Source organism: Heptranchias perlo, chromosome 12 (genome assembly GCF_035084215.1).
Source record: "Heptranchias perlo isolate sHepPer1 chromosome 12, sHepPer1.hap1, whole genome shotgun sequence".
NCBI classification, from domain to species: domain Eukaryota; kingdom Metazoa; phylum Chordata; class Chondrichthyes; order Hexanchiformes; family Hexanchidae; genus Heptranchias; species Heptranchias perlo.
The window spans coordinates 21,725,347-21,748,716 of NC_090336.1; the positions used below are offsets into that span (position 1 = coordinate 21,725,347).

The 23,370-nt window shown below is 49.2% G+C and overlaps 1 protein-coding gene across 1 annotated transcript in view; it reads left to right on the forward strand.

Annotated features, from left to right (window-relative positions):
- gtf2h1 (general transcription factor IIH, polypeptide 1) overlaps positions 1 to 23,370 on the forward strand; it is an 82,135-nt gene that overhangs the window by 14,925 nt on the left and 43,840 nt on the right. Inside the window, exons 2-8 of the mRNA XM_067993766.1 lie at positions 6,737 to 6,807; positions 9,653 to 9,829; positions 13,316 to 13,517; positions 15,132 to 15,294; positions 20,134 to 20,227; positions 20,400 to 20,549; positions 21,172 to 21,251. Coding sequence (XP_067849867.1) covers positions 9,676 to 9,829; positions 13,316 to 13,517; positions 15,132 to 15,294; positions 20,134 to 20,227; positions 20,400 to 20,549; positions 21,172 to 21,251 — 843 coding nt within the window. The 5' untranslated portion in view covers positions 6,737 to 6,807; positions 9,653 to 9,675. The remainder of the gene's footprint in view (positions 1 to 6,736; positions 6,808 to 9,652; positions 9,830 to 13,315; positions 13,518 to 15,131; positions 15,295 to 20,133; positions 20,228 to 20,399; positions 20,550 to 21,171; positions 21,252 to 23,370) is intronic.

Below are 23,370 nucleotides of genomic sequence, written 5' to 3' on the forward strand. Positions count from 1 at the left end.
GCAGTGAACTCAGAGGAGAGAGAGTGTGATTAGTTTAGATGGAGGATAAAGTCACCGAGGATGAGAAGTCGCTCAGGCTGAGGGAGGAAAGCAGTGAAGGTATTTCGGTGAGAAAGTGGGCGGTAGAGAATGAGGATTTTAAAGTAGAGATGAGAGGTGTGGAACAAGGTGAGATGCTCAAAAGGAGGAGAAGGTGCCAGAAGAGTAGGGGGAAAGGCCAAGGTGTGATTTGGTGATGAGGGCCACACCGCCACTGCAGTGGTCAAGTGGTGGACGATATAGTCAGGCAGGGAGGCTTCATTAAGGGGGAAGGTGTTATCACCCATCAGCCATGTTTCCATGAAGGCCATGATGTCGATGCAATCGTCCACAATAAGCTCATGGACGGCAAGGGCCTTGTTCACAAGTGAACGGAGATTCTGGAGGGAGATACGGCGGGGGGCAGTGATAGCTGATCCGCTGGCAAAATCCACAGCGCTGGGAGGGGTGAGTGGGACGGGAAGGAGATTGGCAAGATTAGCCCCCATTGGGCGCACTGGGTGGGAAAGTCGATGAGAGAGTAGGATAGGGCAGTTGGGGTTGCTGCTCGTAAGGAGGCAGCGACAAGTGCCTCGATGGGCCCTTCGGAGGATGCTAAGGGAGGCACAGAGGGAAGCTGTAGGCTTATCTAAAGGAGTCAAGCCTGGGACAGCAGCAAGAGAGTGGGAAGGTCGAGGAGTGGTGAAGGGTTGGGGTAGGGTTTTGGGGGGGCATAGTACTCGAGAGAGGAAAAATGAAAGGAGGCATGACAACAGGAGAGAGGGGCCTTGGAGGAGTAAAGAGAAAAACAGAAAAAAGGTGAAACAAAAGTAATGGTCTCTGGTCCGGAGAGGCAGCCAAACGCGCACGGGAATGGACACAGGGAAACTCAAGTTACATAGGCGTGGTCACATAGCAAGGTTAGGATAGATGGATAGATCCTGGTAATAAACAGGGAATAGAGAGGAAACAATAGGAGTGAGTCCAGAGTTAAAGTTAGAGGTTCCATGGTGGGATAAGGTTGATGTAGATAGGGTGGAGTCTGCTTGGAGCATCGACGAACTGATGTCCAGGTTCAGAGACAGCTGTGGAGGGCAAGTCAATAGGTTGTCTCCAATTCCAGGTGCTCTCTTTTTTTTAAAAAGTCTCTTATGTTGAACCTTGTTGAATGCTATCAGCATGATCTGATTTAAAAACTCCCACCAAACTCCCCTGTCTGCTGGAGGAATGAGGCCTCCACATTGAGTATCCTCCCACCTCGCTTTGACTCTGAAAATACTCGACGCCAGGCCAACCCAGCAATTGATTTGTGGGTCCCCTCAAATATGTGGTCCCATGAACGGGCACCACAAGATCATGTGGGGAGCTGTAGCCGTTTCTCTGTGAGGCTGAGTTTGACAAATCCACAGCATTGACTATTTTACATAATTTGAGCTGCAAGGTTGGTTTAGTGAGGCACATTTCATTCAAGGAGAACGAGTGAGGGTGTCGTAATTGGAAATGATGTCACCGGCGGAGCCGTAGCTTTTTAGCATGCGCTGAGAGTGATGTCATCGGGTGGCCCGGGGCTCGCGCAGGAGGATGTCACGGGTCGATGGGAAACTGTCACTAATCGCTCCGACAAACTAAACACTGTGGGAGAGAACTGCAGTGACTGATGGGGCACTGTGTGTGGGTCATGGATTGTTTTCAGGTTTATTGGGTAGAAAGTGGGGCGGGGGGAGGGTCACAATTTACATCACAAAGTGAATGGTGACACCGCCTCCGATGATGTCACTGGCCGTGCATGCGCCGGTCTTTCCGAGAAATCAACTCGCTGCCGTTCAGGAAGAGGGTGATTGGTGGCGGAGGAGGTGAACGTGATCCATCTCCCTGTCTGGACCACGTTCTCCCACTCTTTACCCCCACCCCCCCCCACTTTTAGATCTGGATCACATTCTCTCCCCTCCACCCCCCGGCTCTGTTCCCTCTGGGCTCCCCCCTTCCTCAGCTGCTTCTGTTTCCCCCATTTCCCCCCTCCGTTTCTGCCTCCCCCTCCCCCTCTCCCCACCCCCCTCCCCCCCCCCCCCACCCTTATGACTATCTGCATCGGCTGCATTTTTGGTGCTGGGCCTTCAGTCTGTGCTTTTAGTGAACGGCAGTGAGGGCATTTAGGGACCTAAAATGCGCATGCATGGCCCAACGCGCTCTGGGTCCCAGTGCGCGTGCGTTAGTCCCTGGCAGTAGTCACTGTGTATTTGGTGGGGGAGGTGAGAAACAGGATGTTGTCTGTGAACCTGGGACTGTGTAACACTAGGGTGAAGTACAGGTAGCTACAGGTCTGTCACTGATGGTAGAGCAATTGTAAACAATTTTACAACACCAAGTTATAGTCCAGCAATTTTATTTTAAATTCACAAGCTTTCGGAGATTTTCTCCTTCCTCAGGCATTTGCCTGAGGAAGGAGAAAATCTCCGAAAGCTTGTGAATTTAAAATAAAATTGCTGGACTATAACTTGGTGTTGTAAAATTGTTTACAATTGTCAACCCCAGTCCATCACCGGCATCTCCACACGATGGTAGAGCAGTTTGAATTGAGAGTAGCACGTAAGAAATGTGGCTGCATTCCCACCGTCAGGATGTGGAAGGAGAGTTCTGACGAAAGGTCTTCGACCTGAAATGTTAACTCTGTTTCTTTCTCCACAGATGCTGCCTCACTTGCTGAGCTTTTCCAGCATTTTCTGTTTCTATTTCAGATATTTTTTTGATGTGCAAGGGGAGTACTCACCCAACCCTTTGTCTGGAATGTGTAATTTGATCCAGTCTGCTGCAGAGTAATTCAAGTTCTTTGGAATGTGTAATTTGATCCAGTCATTGTCAGACAGGCTACTAATTTCAAAGAAATCACAGCGCTAACACTACCGATTACAGAGGACGCACAGCGCCGACACTCGCGAGTTCAGATAAGAAGGGGTGAGGCCATGGAGGGATTTCAACATGAGGATGAGAATTTTAAAATCAAGGTGTTGGTGGACCGGGAGCCAGTGTAGGTCAGCGAGCACAGAGGTGATGGGTGAACAAGACTTTCTGCGAGTTAGGATACAGCAGAGCTTTGGATGAGCTCAAGTATATTGAGGGTGGAAGATGGGAGGCTGGCCAGGAGTGTATTGGTCTAGAGGTAGCAAAGGCATGGATGAGGGTTTCAGCAGCAGATGAGCTGAGGCAGGGGCAATGTTACGGAGGTGGAGCAGATATGTGGTTGGAAGCTCATCCCTGGGTCAAATAGGATGCCAAGGTTGCGTACGATCTGGTTCAGCCTCAGACAGTGGCTGGGAGGGAGGGATGGAGTTGGTGGCTAGGGAACAGTGCTTGTGGCGGGGACCGAAGACAGTGGTCTTCCCAATATTTAATTGGAGGAAATTTTTGCTCATCCAGTACTGGATGTTGGACAAGCAGTGTGACAAATCAGAGACTGTGGAGGGGTCAAGGGAGGTGGTGGTGAGGTAGAGCTGGGTGTCGTTAGCGTACATGTGGAACCTGACGTGTTTTCGGATGATGTCGCCGAGGGACCGCATGTAGATGAGAAATAGGAGATGGTCAAGGATAGATCCTTGGGGGACTCCAGAGGTAATGGTGCGGGAGTGGGAAGAGAAGTCAGGTGAATCTCTGACTATGAAGGATAGATAAGAATGGAACCAGGCAAGGGCAGTCTCACCCAGCTGGATGACGAAGGAGAGGCATTGGACAAGGATGTTGTGGTCAATCGTGTCAAAGGCTGCAGACAGGTCGAGAAGGATGACGGGATAGTTTACCACGGTCAGTCATATGGGATGGCATTTTTGACTTTGATAAGGGCCGCTTCAGTACTGTGGCGGGGCGGAAACCTGATTGGAGGTATTCAAACATGGTGTTGTGGGAAAGGTGGGCACGGAATTGGGGAGGCAACAACACATTCAAGGACTTTGGAGAGGAAAGAGAGGTTGGAGACGGGACAGTAGTTGGGTCTCATGGTCAAGATGAGCTCGGAGAGGGCATACTAGAGAAAGATGCAAGTTCAGGGCTCGGGCAGGGGGGAACTGTAGGGGAAGTTTGGCTTGGTGGGCTGGGGGAAGGAAGGGAGGCAGCAGAGGCAGCTGAATGGTTGGTCTCAATCTTAGTGACAAAGTAGTCCATGAGCTCCTCGCTTGTATAATTGGAGATGAGGACGGAGGAGTCAGGGAAGAGGGGTTTAAGACGATTGTTTGTAGTGGAGAAGAGAAGCTGGGGGTTATCTTTGCATTCCAGGATGATCCTGGACTAGTGAGCAATTTTAGCAGAGGAGAGCAGGACCCGAAAGTGCTTTATCTGGTCCATTCAGATCTGGCGGTGAATGGCTAAACCAGTTTTCCGCTATAAACGTTCAAGTCTGTGTCCCTAGGGCTTAAGGGAGTGGAGATGAGGGCCGTACCAGGGGGAAACAACCAGGGTGAGAGAGAGTAATGGCTTTAATGGTGACAAGGGCATCAAAGGTGGAGGTGTGATTGAGCAGATCGGTACCTGCAGAAATGTCGTGGTGAATGGGGAGGGCCAAAGGCTCGACAGTTGAAAATTTGTAAGTGACCTGGGGAGAGTTTTTTCCAGGGGCGAAGTGGGGTTGGGAGGGGGAAGGGGGATGTGGGTGGAAAGAGATACAAGGAAGTGAGCAGAGATGGCCTTATCTGTGATTGACACAATGGGAGTAGAGAGGCCACGTGAGATGGCAAGGTCGAGGGGGTGGCCGTGGATTTGGGTAGGGGAGTTTATATGGAGGGAGAGATTAAGAGAGGATAGGAGGTCAGTAAACTCAGCGGAGAGAGAGCATGATGAGTTGAGATGGAGGTTGAAGTCACCGAGGATGAGAAGTCACTCGGTGCAGAGGCTGAGGGAGGAAAGCAGTGAAGACATTTCGGTGAGAAACTTGGCGTGGTAGTAGAGAACGAGGATTTTAAAGGAGAGGAGAGAGGGGTGGAACAAGGTGAGATGCTCACCAAGGTGATATAATGGACGGGCAGCTGAGACCCATTGCTTGCAATTCCTGCGCCATTTGGGAACTTCAGGATGCTTCATGTGTCCTGCTGGGCCACATGTGCAGGAAATGCCTCCAGTTGCTCGAGCTCAAGCTTGAGGGTTTCTGAGTTTGAGGGGTGGCTGGAGTCACTGCAGAGCATAAGGGAGGCTGTAGGTTTCCTGGATCGTACGTTCCAGGAGGTGGTCACCCCGCAGCCACAGAGAGTTCAGGATAGCAGGTGGGTGGCCATTTGAAAGGTTAGGAAGAGGCAGGCAGAGCAGGAATCATCTGGGTATGTAGCACTCTCAAAACGGTATTCCAATGAGGGTGACAATACCTTGAAGGAGTGCAGTCCTGAGCATGGTACCATGGGGCAAAGGACTGCATAGGGCGCTCAGTGAAATATAGAAATGTAGTAGTCATAGGGGATTTTGCCTGCCATGCGGGGGGCTGTAGCCGTTTCTCTGAGGCTAAATTTGAAAAATACACAGCATTGACTGTTTTACATAATTTGAGCTACAAATTTGGTTTAGTGAGGGTGCATTTCATTTAATGAGAATGGGTGAGGGTGACATCATTGGAAGTGACAGAGCCGCAGCTTTTTAGTATGCACTGAGGGTGACGTCATTGGGTGGCCCGGCGCATGTGCAGGAGGAGGTCACGGGTCGATGGAAAACTGGAAGGGCCCACGCTGTCGCTAATCACTCCGTCAAACTAAACACTCTGGGAGAGAGCTGTGGTGGCTGATGGGGCATTGTGTACAGGCCATGGATTGTTTTCACATTATTGGGTAGAAAGTGGGGTTGGGGGAGAAGGGAGGGAGGGGTCACCTTTTACATTACAAAGTGAATAGTGACACTGTGTCCGACGATGTCACTTGCCGGGCTTTCCGAGGAATCAACTTGCTGCCGTTCATGCTCTACACCGTGATCCCGTCTCCACCCCTGCCTCAGCTCATCCGTGCCTTCGTTATCTCTAGACTCGACTATTTCAATGGTCTCCTGGCTGGCCTCCCACCTTGCGCCCTCCGTAAACTTGAGCTCATCCAAAACTCTGCTGCCTGTATCCTAACTTGCACCAAGTCCAGTTCACCCATCCACCCCTGTGCTCACTGACCTACATTGGCTCCTGGTCCACAATGCCTCAATTTTTAAAATTCTCATCCTTGTTTTCAAATTACTCCATGGCCTCACCCCTCCCTATCTCTGTAACCTCCTCTAGACCTGCTATCTCCTTATGTGGCTTGGTGTCAAATTTTGTTTAACACTCCTGTGAAGCGCCTTGGGACGTTTTGCCATGTTAAAGGCGCTCTATAAATGCAAGTCACTCAGCAGATCCTATACCCATCTGCCCCATATCTTTCATTGAGGCTGTCCTATACCCATCTTGCCTTATTTCCATGTCACTGAGACTGTCCTATAGTAATTGTTCCTTAAATCCATGGCCTAGTCTCTTTTCTAATTGAGGTAATAAAGGGTTTGAATTTTAAAATATCATAGTAGAGCAGGCTCAGGATTGATTAACCTGACTGCACGTGTGCACTGGTCCGGTGCCTGGTCAGGCCTGACTGCTGTTTATTCTGGTCCAGAGTGCAGAGTCCTATCAGATTTCACTGAAAGTGTTCAAGACAAATGACATTGTCTCAGTCAGGCATGAGTGGAAGTGGCTAAAACCTTTTCCACGTGCAAACAATATATTTTTTTCTCTCTCCAGTTCCCCCCATCTCTCCTGAAGACGTTGCTAATGCTGAAGGTCAAAGGTTGGCTGCCCCTTGGTATCTTCTGGTAAGTGTCCATTATTTCGGCAGGCTGCTCGGCTGAGCCTGTTGCTGTACATACATATTTTCCAGCGAAAGTACCTGGATAGCAATTGGGAGTGGGGTGTCTGGCGCTTTTTTCATGCCCCTTTTTGTCTCTGGTCCAGGGGTATGCTGAGGCCAACTGTACTACCCCCATGGCTCCACCCAGTTCAGGTAACTCCATATGCTCCTTACATATGCAGTGCAGAGTCTGCAGAGACCACTGTATGTGGGTGATCAGTGCCTCCAGGTTAGAGTGCAGTACAGCAACAAAGTTGTAAAGAGAAAACAACTTTAAACAGGAAATGGTGATTAGGTGATTCCAAGCTTTGGTTTCAAAAGCCTGAAGATTGTAGATTGTGGTGGTGGGGGGGGGGGGTGCGGGGGCAGGGGGCGATGGGGGAGAGAGGAATAAAAAGAGAGATTGAATAAAACCAGGGAACTATAGACCAATTAGCTTATGTCAGTGAAGGAAAGATAATGGAATCCTTACTCAAAGATGTAATAGAAAAACATCTAGAAACTGAAAGTATAATAAAGAATAGTCAGCAGGGATTTCTTATCTTATTGAGTTCTTTGAAGAAGTAACAAAGGGTAGACAAGGGTAATGCAGTAGATGTAATATATTTGGATTTTCAAAAGGCCTTCGATAAGGTACCGCATTGTAGACTCATGACTAAGGTCGGAGCATGTAGAGTCAGGGGACAAGTAGCAGAATGGATAGCAAGCTGGCTACAAAACAGAAAATACAGAGTAGGGGTTAAAGGAGTTACTCAGACTGGCAAAAGGTAGGAAGTGGTGTTCCACAAGGATTGGTGCAGTGACCACTGTTGTTCACAATTTATATGAACAGTTTGGACTTCGGAATTTGTGGACAACACCAAATTGGGAGGAGAGTTAATACTGAGGAGGACTGTGACAAAATACAGGAAGACATTAATAAACTTGCAGAATGGGTGTGTAATTGGCAAATTAATTTCAATATAGATAAGGGTGAGCTATTACATTTTGATAGGCAGAATAAGGGGGCCACATACTGCTTGAATAATAAGAGTCTAAACGGGATAGAGGAGCAAAGGGATCTCGGGATACAGATGCACAGATCACTAAAAGTAGTGAGGCAGGTTAATAAGGTGATAAAAAAAAAGCAAAGCAAGCACTAAAGGGTTAGAATTGAAAAGCAGGGGCGTTATGTTAAACTTGTATAGAACCTTGGTTAGACCGCATTTGGAGTACTGTGAATCGAATAGAATCATAGAAGTTTACAACATGGAAACAGGCCCTTCGGCCCAACATGTCCATGTCGCCCAGTTTATACCACTAAGCTAGTCCCAATTGCCTGCCCTTGGCCCATATCCCTCTATACCCATCTTACCCTTGTAACTGTCCAAATGCTTTTTAAAAGACAAAATTGTACCCGCCTCTACTACTGCCTCTGGCAGCTCGTTCCAGACAATAGTTCTGGTCTCCATAATATAAAAAGCATATAGAGGCACAACAGGTTGGGGCTCTTTTCTCTAGAAAAGAGAAGACTGAGGGATGACCTGATAGAGGCCTTTAAGATTATGAAAGGGTTTGATATGGTAGATGCAAAGATGTTTCCTCTTGCAGGGGAGACCAGAGCCAGGGGCCATAAATATAAGATAGCCACTAATAAATCCAATAGGGAATGTAGGAGAAACTTCTTTACCCAGAGAGTGGTTAGAATGTGGAACTTGCTACCACAAGGAGTAGTTGTGTGACTAGCATAGATGCGTTTAAGGGGAAGCTAGATAAACACATGAGGGAGAAAAGAATAGAAGGATATGCTGATAGGGTGAGATGAAGTAGCGAGGGAGGAGGCTCATGTGCTGCATAAACACTAGCATGGTCCTGTTGGGGCGTGTGGTCTGTTTCTGTGCTGTGCATTCTATGTAATATGTATAAGTCAGGGAGCAAAGAAGTGCCAGAGTTCTTGTGAAAGAATGAATCGGCATAGGAGCCTGGTTTTAACGCAGGGATGTGGAAGAGTGTATTTGCAGCTTATGATGAAAGAGGGTCAGAGGAGTAATACTGTAGTAGTAGGGAGAGATGAGAGAGGTTGGAATGGAGAGAGCATGTTTGAAGACTGGTGTGAGAGGGATCACAATCAGGAAGCAAACTGATAGTCATTAACCCGGTACATTAGCAACACTTGTACCATTTTAGCTGTGCGTATTTTAATTCAGGCCTTTTACCATTAAACCAAACCAGATCTTTCATATTGTCAACATTTAACGAAAGTATTATTCTTGTTTTAAAAAAACAAATGTAGCATGAGAAAAACAAAAGAGCAGTTAAGTTAATGATTACTTACCACATTTTAAAAGAGCTGCACTTGACGCAATTTTGCAGAAAATACTGGATTTACAAGATAGTTTTGGATGAAGAAACCCTTTGGTCCATTTGATCTCATCCTTCCAGAATACCAAACCCATCAACTTCCCATTACAGCATCTAGCTGTTTGTTAAACGGATCCAGTGAGCTAGCTTCAACCACTTTTCCTAGTATCCTGTTCCTGCAGGATTCTCTTTGAAGCTGGGTATACTTGAGAAATAAATGCTTGTCCCTCTAATGTTCAGTGATCTGCTTTGGGATGCTTCACTGTTGGAAGGAAGTGGGTCAGTAATGAGGTAAGGACCATGTTAAATAGTTTAGCAGCAGTTGGTATCCTGAAACAATGGGGTTATTACACTGGCTTACATTAGATGTATAAAACATTGGGAGCTGTTTGAAGACAAGACTTAGTTGTTTTTGTAGCCTCGAATGAATCATGCAAACTGAGTGCCATTATCTTGCGTTCTCTTTGCAGAATCCACTTGCAAACTGTTTGTCATGGCCACTTCATCAGAGGAGGTTCTGCTAATTGTGAAGAAGGTGCGGCACAAAAAACAGGACGGGGCCTTATATCTGATGGCGGAGCGTGTAGCATGGACACCAGAGGGGAAGGATCGGTTTGTCATTAGCCACATGTATGCAGACATCCGCTGTAAGTATTTTGGTCAGAGGAAGAGTGGGTAGTGCCGTTGTTTGACACTGGCCTATTGTGTCCTGGACCTGGGTCCAAATTCAGTCCAAACTGATGGAGGAAAATCTCCTCTTACTTCTGGCTGTAAGGATCCCATTGTAAAATCAACTTTATAAAATGAGTCCAGTTCCTTGTGGCATTGGCCAAAAGTACAAAACTGTGTAGAAGGATCTTTACTGTCCACCTAGTTCAGGGTGAGAATTTGTTAAAGGGACAATATTCCAGAGGATTTCCCTGCGGTTTGCTGGCATTATTACACTTGTATTGAACAATGAGGTAAATAATTTGCCTTCCTTTTTGCATTGCACATTTCTACCCAAAGTGACTTGACTTCCGTAAAAGCTAAACCTAAATTGTCTCTTGATAATTTTCAGCCTCTCCATTACTAGCAGTGCCACCCCCACTCCCCAGTTTATTTCTCTGATCCAGCTTGTAGTTCTGCACCCCAGCCAACATTTCTGAATTTAAAAAAAACTTCAGTACCTGCAGTATATTAGTGTAAACACTTCAGATTGTCAATGATCTAATGAATGCGGTTAATGAAGGGAACTGCTGGTTTGTGCATCATTCTGTTGGCTCCAGCTGGAAGGGATGGGCATTCAGGACTGCAGATGACCAGTGTCCATTCCACAATACATTTGTCAGTAGGCACTCTGTATGGGGGGACTTGCCAACAGACAAATATCTCCTTGGCTCCATATATTCCCTCAATCCCCCCTCTGATTACAGAGATGTCAACCTTTAAGTATTGAAATCAGTGAGTTAGCTTCCAAACTTGCTTGGGATGGGGCCTGTCGGGGGCCCGGGTGGGGCCTGTCGGGGGGCCCCGGTGGGGGTGCAGGGGGCAGAGCCTCTGGCCGTTCTTGTATTTTAAGAGGCAAAAGAATGGCTTTTCTTGCAAGATCATTTGGACACGTTTCCCTGAAATTCTTTTCAAGATGGAATGCAATTAGGCAACCACATGCAACCTGTAGTTTTTCCTAAGCTCCTCACAGACTTGTATACCATGTCCCCCAATCACTATTGAAGTATCATGTGCGAATGTTCCATGTTCATCCATAATGAAGAAATTATATTTTTAGATTAAATCTCTATCCTCAAAGTGTTACTTCACATAGTTTACACCCTTAGCAATGAACAAGGAGCCAGGGGAAATGCTGTGATTTTAAGACGGAAGGTTTCATTCGGGTATTTACAATAACAGTGCAGTCTGCTTTACTTTAACCGAGGTTTTAAATCAATACTGTATTAAAGCAAGAGTTCAATATTCTATTTGAAACACTGGATTTGATTTGTGCATGCATGTTATTGCAGTCAAACTTGTCCATGTCAGTGGCTGCTGTGTCTCAGACTCTCCTGACTCACTTTGCCGCCGTGACTCACCTGTATCTGAGAGGAGTGAGTCGATGACAGTTCCACTCCAGCCTCCCAGCGGTGCACGCTCTGGGTCTTGTTCTGTTGCTGGCATCCACTCCAGGCGTCATTCCCTCACCCATGCTGAATTGGAGCACTGACTCAAAACGTTCAGTCCTGGGTCTGTGTGGTGCTCACACTTTGATATCCCCTCAATTCAACATCCTGTACTCTGCAATCCCAGTATCCCCCCCTCCATTCATTGTTTACACTTGCACTCCAATACACAACTCTACCTGATAAGTTCTTTACTCAATATCACTTACTCCACAGCCCAGTGACCCCACTGCTCAATATTGTACACCGATATAGACCACCTACACTTAGAAAAACCGCTTTGCTCCCTCCTTGCACTACAATCTCCCTTCTGTTCATTGTAGATTAGTAAGGTGCTGCTATTATCTGCAGGGATAGATCTGACCAAGTCTTTAAAGGAGTCAGCTTGGTCACTTGGTAGAATCTTCACCTGGGTCAGAAGATTGTGAATTTGAGCTCTAAGTCTAGGCTGATACTCCAGTGAAGTATTGAAGGCGATGCTGCATTGTTGGCGATGCTGTTGATCGGATGAGACGTTAAGCGGAGGTCCTGTCTGCCTATTAGGTGGGCGTCAATAGCATTGCTGGAGAATTGGGAGGTGCAGTGGGTTAGACCCGCTTGAGACCTAGGTTCAAATCCAGCCCAGACTATGTTGATGGGATGAAAATTTCCTCTCTCTGCTGGTTGTATATGTCGTATAAGAAATGGGTTTGGGCAGTCTCGCTCTGGTTCCTAGTGGGCATTGTAAGGAATTCGGGCTCGAACTTGACAAAGGAATCGACAGCGAGACTAGTCAACTTGTAACAAGTTGGAAAGATTTATTAAGTATAAAACTTAACAACACTAGGCAGTAATTTATAGGCTCAGACAGGTTTTTACTTCCCATTCTCACCGTGGATCATGCCAGGACTCGTCACGTGGTCTTCTCTTGCTTGTAGTTTTCGGCTTTCGTGCTACAGCGAGGTGTTCTTGTGATGATCTCCTTCTCCGCTGTGTCGAGGGCTTTTGGCTCGCTTCTTTTATACAGTTTCCAGCGCCTGGGTCTCCTTGGTGTGATGTGATTTGTACTTGATGTGATTAAGTTAGTCCTGGCTCCTTCCAGGGGTGACGTGATGTGGTTCGTACTTGATGTGATTTGTACATACAAGCATATTTTGTCAGTTATGGACCAAAACCGGTTCGATCTGCCCTTGTAATTACATGAGTCACTCTTCTAAGCCAGTATGAGCAATTTCACGTACGTACACAGTTCGCAGTCAAAAAGTTCATCCAGAGTTTAAGATCCAACATTTTAAAATCTAATATTTACATGAATTTCCCACAGCATGGGGCTACAGCACAGAAGCATTTCTAATTCAGCACTAATCGACAGCCTCACTCGGGGAGATCACAGGATGATTGGGGTAGGAAATGGGGAAAATGTCAGTAGTTCATTGCTCTTCTACGGTTGGGGCTGAGACACATGGTTTGGGAAGACTAGAGAGAGCTTTACTTTGCATTTGGCTGAGCTATACCTCCTCCGTGATCAAGACTTGTTTTTAATTTCTGCAACTTCAAATCCAGCCTAAATTGTGGGGGTTCTTTCTCTGTTGCTTTAAGGCTGAAATGAGTTAGTCACAATCCAGTTCCTGGTGAATATGGGCCCATTATTCAAGATTGCCTGCAAATGAGCACCAATTAGTACCAAATTAGGAATCTCACTCAAGCTAAAAGGATAGCTGGTGTGGGAAATGGAAAGTGGCACATTGCTGCATATGTGGACGTTGTTATAACTTGCCTGGAAGTGCTTGATGCTGGCGTTGAGCACCTGATGGAAAGTGTTTAATTCCCCAGCATTAACACTCCCTACCTTGATGAAAAGAAAATTAATTAAAAAAAATTAGTCCGTAGAAATTTCTCAATACCATTTTAGCTTCTGTCCCACTATCCACTGTACATTGAAATGACCTGTTGTAATAATTTCATCAGTTTGAATTTGTAGTGTTGGTTGAATTCCAGGTCAGAAGATCAGCCCTGAAGGCAAAGCAAAAGTTCAGCTTCAGCTGGTTTTACATACAGGTGACACTACGATCTTTCATTTCACCAATGAGAACAGTGCTAATGCAGCAGCGAAAGACCGTGATGCTGCTAAGGACTTGCTCCAACAGCTGCTCCCCAAGTTCAAGAAAAAAGCAAACAAGGAACTGGAGGAGAAAAACAGGTACAAAGGTTGGGGGGGGGGTGGTGGGAAAGAGTATAGAACATTTTTTAAACTTATTCAAGTATAGGTACAGATTCAGCTGTCCAACTCAGTAAATTCCAAGGTTCTGATCCAATTGAGGGCTTCAGTTTGACCTTGAATAACTCATGATCATCGTTTGAAGCTCAAAACTACTTAAAACTCATTGAGAGGAAATCTTATTGGTCCTAATAGGCGAGGTGGTGAATTTTCTTGCTGTGGGTGATCCTGTATTTCTGTTTGAAGGTTAGCACAGGTGGCTCAGGTTATTAAGGCAGTGTGTAACTGAACCATACAAACCAGACAGTCTCAGGTTCGATTCCCAATCTGATAGCTGATCTTAGCCAGGAGAGTGGTTGGGGTGCTGTGATTGCTTTCACTGCCCTTGGGTTAGTTAGGGGAAAATTGGCCAGCGTTCTTGCTCCTGATGGCCATCTGGTGATCCATGGTGGAAAGTGTGCATATGTGGATGTCATGCATTGTCAGACTCAGGCTAGGCTGTGATACTTCCCACGATAAAGAATGGTCACTTGGGCAAAGTACCAGAGTGTCTGTGGAACTGTACCCCAGCAATGAGTTGAGGGAAGAGGATTTGCAGCAAATAAAGTCAGCACAGGACCACGTGACCTACAATTAGCGAGCTGCTTATTTTTGATATTATGAATGATGGGAAAATACACCCATCATGTGTAATTTTAGTAAATAGCTGCATTGTATAAAACTGATCAGGAGCTTTGAAGAAATAGTCTCTAAGTAGGTGCCCGGAATATACTTTTTCAATTTGAGAGCATCCAGGTTCCACGTCAGCAATTTTTAGCATAAACAATCTGCGTTCGGAGGTACTGATGCCCCAGTTAAAGTTCTTTGTTCGTCTCCTTCCTGTCTGACAGAATCGTACAGCTGAGCCTCGCGTTCTAGAGTGTGGGAGGGAATCTCCAATGATGATTGTAAAATTCTATCTCGACACTAGGTAACAAGAGCTTACAATTGTGCAGCACTCCTCGTATTGAAGAATGTCTCAGCTGTTCCAATCTTCCCCAGTGTGTTCTGCTTGTACAGCTATCCCCGGAGAAGTGATTCTTGTCGTAGTGTTGTCACACTGTGTGCTGAACTTCTCATCCAACTGAAGTGTCCTGTACCCTAGTTTCTGTCCACACATGTTGAAGAAAATCATCTTGGGCTCTCTTGATGGTTCAGGCAGTGTGTAAGTCCCAGATGTGCTGAGTTAGCTAATCTCAGCAATTGGCCTTCGTGCCTCTGAGTGGGAAAAGTGAGCCTCTTCCAATCACTTGCCGCTGACCCTTACTAGAAAGTGAGTATGCATTGACGTCTGGTGAGGACAGGATCCGGTTTGGCTGTGATACCCTTGGTAGTTGTATAGTCAGCCAACACTCACTGTTTACACATGAAGTGTGGCCACTTGACTAAGGTGTTGGAGGGCTGTTGGCTACCCATGGAACTGTACCTCAGCAAGACTCAGTTCCTTCAGCAGAAGAGTAGAGGGGAGAAAGCTCTAAAGGAAAAGCAGCCCTGCAGTGTTGCATCCAAACACTGTCCTCCATTTGTAACCGTCACTATTTTGTTTCTCTATTCTAGAATGCTTCAGGAAGACCCAGTTCTCTTCCAACTCTACAAAGATCTGGTTGTGAGCCAGGTAATCAGCGCCGAGGAGTTCTGGGCCAATCGCCTGACTGGGAATTCAGTGGATAACTCTGTGTCTAATAACAAGCAGGATATTGGGATCTCTGCTGCATTCCTGGTAAGGGTTTATTGTGGGCTTGGTGCGAGACAGCCCGTTGCAAGCTTCCAGTCAGTTTTCTTTCCATGTTCGTGTTGCTGTACCTGCTGTTTGCACGACTTGTTTTCTACTTGGTGCATATATTTGATTTATGGTCCTGTTTACTGAAGGATGTGTTCTTATTAAGGTTCTTAATAATTCAACGTTGAATGATAAAGGAAAAACTATATTTATTACATAAGTTTAAACAACTATACATATAGTAGCATTCAGCAGTTCATTGCTAGCTTACAGAATCCCTCCTGTTGACCAGTTCAGATCTGCTTGCCAAAGTGCAACATTGATATAGCACTTACATAAGTACAGGAGTGGGCCATTCAGCCCCTCAAACCTGTACCGCTATTCAAATAGATCATGGCTAATTGGTACCTCAATTCCATTCACCCGCTTTTGATCCATATCCCTTGATACCCTTACCTAACAAAAATCTATCCATTTCAATCATCAAAATTTTTATTGACTCTGCATCCACTGCCTTTTGGGGGAGAGAGAGTTCCAGATTTACACTGGAAAAGTGTTTCCTGATTTCACTCCTGACTGGCCTAGCTCTAATTTTAAGATTGTTCCCCCTTGTTCTGGACTCCCCCACTAGAGGAAATGGTTTCTCTGTATGTACCCTATTAGATCAGCCCTCAACTGTCTAAACTTGAGGGATTACAAGCCAAATTTATACAACCTATGCACCTTAACCCTTTAAGCCCAGTATCATTCTGATGAATCTGCGCTGCATTCCCTCCAAGACCAATATATCCTTCCTGAGATGCGGTGCCCATAATTGAATGGTACACCAGATGGGGGTCTGACGAAGGCTGTATACAACTGAAGCATAACTTCCTCCCCTTTGTATTCCAATCCCCTTGAGATAAAGGCCAACATTTGGTTAGCTTTTTTGGTTACTTTTTGTACTTGTGCACTAGCTTTGTGATTTGTGTACATGGATGCTCCAACCTTTGCTCCTCCATGGTCCCTCGTCTCTTGCCATTAAGAAAATATTCCGACTAATGATATTAACAGAATGTCTCTAAATTCTCAGAATCAAACTAATATACCATCATATTAAAAAAAAGTGGGAAAGTACACAGATCCAACTTTTTCCCTTGCTACTGTGACTATTGTAAAGGAAAGTGGCCGTCTTTAGGACTTACTGCACTTGTCATGGATGTTATGATGGCAGCAGGAAACTCTTCCACAAATCATGTTTATGGAAAAGGTTTGGCTCTTCCACATGTAAAGGAGGGTCATGGCATCATAATGTCTGAGGGTAGCTGTGTGAAACCATCCTGACGGGAATGGGTGCGTAGAAATGCCTGGTCGGGGGTGGGGTGGGTGGTGGCCTATGAGTGCCTGGTGGTGTGGGGGGCGTATGAGTGCCTGGTCGGGGGTGGGGTGGGGGGCGTATGAGTTCCTGGTGGTGTGGGGGGCGTATGAGTGCCTGGTCGGGGGTGGGGGGCGTATGAGTGCCTGGTCGGGGGTGGGGGGCGTATGAGTGCCTGGTCGGGGGTGGGGTGGGTGGTGGCCTATGAGTGCCTGGTGGTGTGCGGGGCGTATGAGTGCCTGGTCGGGGGTGGGGGGCGTATGAGTGCCTGGTCGGGGGTGGGGTGGGGGGTGGCCTATGAGTGCCTGGTGGTGTGGGGGGCGTATGAGTGCCTGGTCGGGGGTGGGGGGCGTATGAGTGCCTGGTCGGGGGTGGGGGGCGTATGAGTGCCTGGTCGGGGGTGGGGTGGGGGGTGGCCTATGAGTGCCTGGTGGTGTGGGGGGCGTATGAGTGCCTGGTCGGGGGTGGGGGGCGTATGAGTGCCTGGTCGGGGGTGGGGTGGGGGGTGGCCTATGAGTGCCTGGTGGTGTGGGGGGCGTATGAGTGCCTGGTCGGGGGTGGGGTGGGGGGTGGACGCGTATGAGTGGCTGGGTTGGGGGAGGGGGGCATATGAGTGCCTGGCCGGTGTAGGGGGTGCAGGGCGGCGTTTTTGTTCGTGGGGGGCGGGGGGGTGGCGGTGGCAGGGTGGTGTATGAGTTCCTGGTCGGCGGGTGGTGCGTATGCGTGATTGGTCTGGGGGTGGTGGTTGGTATGAGTGCCTGGTCCAGGGGGGGAGGGGGGTGGTATGAGTGCCTGGTCCAGGGGGGGAGGGGGTGGTATGAGTGCCTGGTCCGGGGGGGGAGGGGGGTGGTATGAGTGCCTGGTCCAGGGGGGGAGGGGGGTGGTATGAGTGCCTGGTCCAGGGGGGGGAGGGGGGGTGGTACGAGTGCCTGGTCTGGGGGGGGAGGGGGGTGGTACGAGTGCCTGGCCCAGGGGGGGAGGGGGGTGGTACGAGTGCCTGGCCCAGGGGGGGAGGGGGGTGGTACGAGTGCCTGGCCCAGGGGGGGAGGGGGGTGGTACGAGTGCCTGGTCCGGGGGGGAGGGGGAGGGGGGTGGTACGAGTGCCTGTTCCGGGGTGGGAGGGGGTGGTACGAGTGCCTGGTCCACGGGTGGAGGGGGGTGGTATGAGTGCCTGGTCCGGGGGTGGGGGAGGGGGAGGTGGTATGAGTGCCTTGTCCGGGGAGGGAGGTGGTACGAGTGCCTGGTCCAGGGGAGGAATGGGGGTGGTATGAGTGCCTGGTCCGGGGGGTAGATGGGGGGTGGTATGAGTGCCTGGTCCAGGGGGGGAGGGGGGTGGTATGAGTGCCTGGTCCAAGGGGGGAGGGGGGTGGTATGAGTGCCTGGTCCAAGGGGGGAGGGGGGTGGTATGAGTGGTCCGGGTGGGGGGGGGTGGTATGAGTGCCTGGTCCAGGGGGGGAGGGGGGTGGTATGAGTGCCTGGTCCAGGGGGGGAGGGGGGTGGTATGAGTGCCTGGTCCAGAGGGGGGAGGGGGGTGGTATGAGTGCCTGGTCCGGGGGTGGGGGAGGGGGAGGTGGTATGAGTGCCTTGTCCGGGGAGGGAGGTGGTACGAGTGCCTGGTCCAGGGGAGGAATGGGGGTGGTATGAGTGCCTGGTCCAGAGGGGGGGGGGGGGTGGTATGAGTGCCTGGTCCGGGGGGTGGATGGGGGGTGGTATGAGTGCCTGGTCCAGGGGGGGAGGGGGTGGTATGAGTGCCTGGTCCAAGGGGGGAGGGGGGTGGTATGAGTGCCTGGTCCAAGGGGGGAGGGGGGTGGTATGAGTGCCTGGTCCCGGGGGGGGAGGGGGGTGGTATGAGTGGTCCGGGTGGGGGGGGGGTGGTATGAGTGCCTGGTCCCGGGGGGGGAGGGGGGTGGTATGAGTGCCTGGTCCAGGGGGGGGGGGGGGTGGTATGAGTGCCTGGTCCAGGGTGGGAGTGGGGTGGTATGAGTGCCTGGTCCCGGGGGGGGAGGGGGGTGGTATGAGTGCCTGGTCCGGGGGGGGAGGGGGTGGTATGAGTGCCTGGTCCCGGGGGGGGAGGGGGGTGGTATGAGTGCCTGGTCCGGAGGGGGAGGGGGAGGGGGGTGGTATGAGTGCCTGGTCCAGGGGGGGGGAGGGGGATGGTATGGGTGCCTGGTCCGGGGGGGGGAGGGGGAGGGGGGGTGGTACGAGTGCCTGCTCCGGGGGGGAGGGGGGTGGTATGAGTGCCTGGTCCAGGGGGGGGAGGGGGATGGTATGGGTGCCTGGTCCGGGGGGGGAGGGGGAGGGGGGGTGGTACGAGTGCCTGCTCCGGGGGGGAGGGGGGTGGTATGAGTGCCTGGTCCAGTGGGGGAGGGGGGTGGTATGAGTGCCTGGTCCGGGGTGGGAGGGGGGTGGTTCGAGTGCCTGGTCCGGGTGGAGGGGTGGTACGAATGCCTGGTCCAGGGGGGGAGGGGGGTGGTACGAGTGCCTGGTCCAGGGGGGGAGGGGGGTGGTACGAGTGCCTGGTCCGGGTGGGGGGGGGTGGTACGAGTGCCTGGTCCGGGTGGGGGGGTGGTACGAGTGCCTGGTCCGGGTGGGGGGGTGGTACGAGTGCCTGGTCCGGGTGGGGGGGTGGTACGAGTGCCTGGTCCGGGTGGAGGGGTGGTACGAATGCCTGGTCCGGGGTGGGGGGAGGGGGGTTGGTACGAGTGCCTGGTCCGGGTGGGGGGGTGGTACGAGTGCCTGGTCCGGGTGGGGGGGTGGTACGAGTGCCTGGTCCGGGTGGGGGGGTGGTACGAGTGCCTGGTCCGGGTGGAGGGGTGGTACGAATGCCTGGTCCAGGGGGGGAGGGGGGTGGTACGAGTGCCTGGTCCGGGGTGGGGGGAGGGGGGTTGGTACGAGTGCCTGGTCCGGGTGGGGGGGGGGTGGTATGAGTGCCTGGTCCAGGGGGGGGAGGGGGTGGTATGAGTGCCTGGTCCAGGGGGGGGAGGGGGTGGTATGAGTGCCTGGTCCAGGGGGGGGAGGGGGTGGTATGAGTGCCTGGTCCAGGGGGGGGAGTGGGTGGTATGAGTGCCTGGTCCAGGGGGGGAGGGGGGTGGTATGAGTGCCTGGTCCAGGGGGGGAGGGGGGTGGTATGAGTGCCTGGTCCAGGGTGGGAGGGGGGTGGTATGAGTGCCTGGTCCAGGGTGGGAGGGGGGTGGTATGAGTGCCTGGTCCGGGAGGTGGGGGTGTGGGAATGTCCAGAATGTGAATTGGAACTTGGGAAGTGTCTTGGATGGGAGTTGGAATGTGAAGGTTTCCAGGCAGGGGTTGGGTATTTGGGAGTGTTCAGGCAGGAGGAGTGCATGTGTCAGTATTTGCAAAGTCTCACCACATTTTTGTAGAAATTAATTTATCTTTCAAAATTGTATATTTCAATCCAGTTTGAAATAACCACCTGAGAATGTTTACTGCGATGTGAGATGTGTAATTGTTTCCTGCTTTCATCACAGGCTGACATCCGACCACAGACCGATGGCTGTAATGGCCTCAGGTATAATCTGACCTCTGACATCATCGAGTCAATTTTTAGGACATATCCTGCAGGTGAGAGTGATGTCAACAGGAAGTTTATGAATTTGGGTTGAACAAACTGTGGGCTGAGGGGAGCATTTCTGCGAATGTTAACCAGTCTGTGGTTTCTGTGTGTTGGTGCAGAGCAGTCACTGTGTCTGATCCATACAATAGTGTAACCGCGTCTGTTTTTTTTCTTTGACAGTGAAACAGAAGTATGCAGAAAACGTTCCTCACACTATGACAGAGAAGGAATTCTGGACCCGCTTCTTTCAGTCTCACTATTTCCACAGGGACAGAATCAATGCCGGGTCGAAGGATCTCTTCTCCGAGTGTGCCAGGATTGATGAGAAAGGTGAGCATGCAACTCAAAGCAGAGACTGCACAGGATGGATAAACAGGGCGAGTATATGCATCTGCACATCGACAAAGTGGTAGGAGTATGAGGGGTTGGTGCCAGACCAGGGAGAGTGTAAATCTGTCTGACAGTCTTGATTGGTAAATATTCATTCTCCTTAATGCATATTATGCTTATTTAACTATGGAAGGCATCACAGATGAGGCTGATCCACCAAAACCAGTCATATTCGCATATGTATGATTACTGGATAGTGATCGTGAACAGGAACTGTGGGTGATTTCTCCCAGCCCAGGCAGAGTCTAATTGTAGCATCAGAACTGCGATGATGGTTGATATCAGCAGAGGCCCATGTTCTGAGCTGTTTTATTTCTGCCATAGAATCTGAAGCTTCTCCCTAGCAGCGATTTTGATGGTCTTGTGTTCTCATCCTCAAATCTACATGAGTTTGAATTATAGATCAGATGTCACCAGGGCACATGTTACTTCCCCCTCGTGGTTATCCCATATAATGTCCTCTAATTTTAGTTACATTATCTGTACTCTGCAGTAGACTTCTCTGGTGGTGCTACTTGTGCTGTGAGAGAGGAGATGCTCTGATATTTTTCTTTTTGGTCAGGTTTGAAGACCCTCGTTAGCCAGGGGGTGAGGAACCCTCTAGTGGACTTGACATCGCTGGAGGACAAATCACTGGGCGAGGTGACCATTACTTTGTGTCATTGGTGTAACAGGGCATGTGAACAGTGTATAGTGTACCAGCTGACTGACAGGCAATACACACAGTCTCCACCGCTTATAGCGGGCGCGTTGGTGTTTAAGCGATTTGCCCGTTGTGGGCGGTATAACAAGCAGCGGGAAGGTAAGAGGCAGCCGTGCAACTAACTACACCTGTCTTCTGACTGTACCAGCTGGGAAAATAGTGAGACCAGTCTGGATGTGCAATTCCAAACCGTGATTCCACATTCTTCCCTTTCACAGTTCCAGTCAATCACTTGCTCGATGGCCGCTCTGGAGTATTGGGACGCACGTCTGTGTCTGCAGTTTCCTCGCTCCTGACTTCAATCGTGCAACTCTGGGGAGGGCGGGCGGGGAGAGTTATTAGTGCAGGCCCCGTGGGAAGGGAAGGCGAAACTGTAGGAGACCAAGGGTACCATTAAAGTTCTACTTTAATAGAGCTATTTCAGTGCATGGAAACTCATGGAAACCACCTTTTATCCAACCAAACGGGAGACAAACGAAGTGGCAGAGCAAGAAAGGAAAGTGGCACAACACAGTATGCCCAAAATAGCCGGCACGCTTAATACGTTATAAGCAGTCCCTTTGTAATTGACTCCTGTGTTATGACATGGTTAGCACTATTTGCCCAATATAGACAGCTGCCCGTGATAAGCGTAGACAGTATAAATGGTGAGGACTGTGTATAAAAATGTATATGTATGTAACAAGTATCGAGTCTTCACTATATATTCTATCAGGTTCAGCATCACTATTCTCTCCCTTAAGCAGATCCTGTGACCCTTATGATCAGGATTTATTACCAAATATCTACTCCTTCTATCGGGTGACTTGGGGCCTGAACAGTGAAACCCCTATTTTATACGAACTGGATACTGTAACCCTGCACCGGCCACCAACAAGTTGGTTTATTTAGCATTCAATAAGTGAATGTGCATGGTATATCTCACTTTACTTCCACTTAAATCAGTAACGCTCCTCGTGACATAGAAAAAAAGGAAATATGCCACATTGTCTGTGTTAGCAGGCTTAATATAACTTTAATGACCAGTAGTTCCTCTGAACTTGACCTGCTTTATCAGAAAGGGCCTCAGTTAATATTGCCTCTGACGATGTAGCACTTCTATAGTACTGCTCTGAAATACCAGTATAGATTACGTGCTCAAATTCTGAAGTGGGATTGAACTCATATCCTTCTGATCAGGAAACCAAGGGCCTATGACCCCCTCCAGCTCCCCTTTGACCAGGAAAGTAGAGCTGCCACCAACACTCCAAAAAAAAAAACTTAATGAAGCAGCCATTTATCTCATTGAATTGGCTACCACATCCGTGTGGGAGGTTCATAGAAACCACCTTCTGTCCTCAATTGAATAGGCCATCCTACCTTGGTGAGCGTGGATGATCTGCGGAAACAACTCCTATTGTTTCAAGTTGGAATGGTTTGCTAGAGGCATCGTTTCATGAGCTGAGTTGTCTAGCTCTAACACACAACCCTAGCACTTTGGACAGCTGTAGGAATTTAACCCCCTCATGAGTTAGGTTTAACTCATAGTAACATTTTAATTTAAATTATACCAAAATCCCTCCGTGGTGAAATCGTCAGGAATCCTGAAATGTGACAGTGTTTGTGTACATTTGTTTGTTTGTGTCCACATTTACAACAGAGCTGTGCAGTGTGTGTAGGATTAGACTAGGCAATAATAGTGTGTAGGATTAGACTAGGCAATAATAGTGTGCAGGATTAGACTAGGCAATAATAGTGTGTAGGATTAGACTAGGCAATAATAGTATGCAGGATTAGACTAGGCAATGTGTGTGTTGGTTCAAGTGTATGCAAATGTACACGTGTAACGTACATGTATAAGCTTGGGGAGGAGAGGGAGAATTCTGTGTGTATTTTGCGCAGGCCACAGTGAAACTGTATGTGGATTTATATATTACCAAGGGAAACCGTTTCTGTGTATGCATGCGTGTATACCCGCTTGGGATGAGACTGCATGTACTCTGTCGTTATGCACGAAAAATGCACTGCCTGCTTCGCTCAGTTTGTAGCACTCTCATCTCTATCTCAGAAGGTTCACAC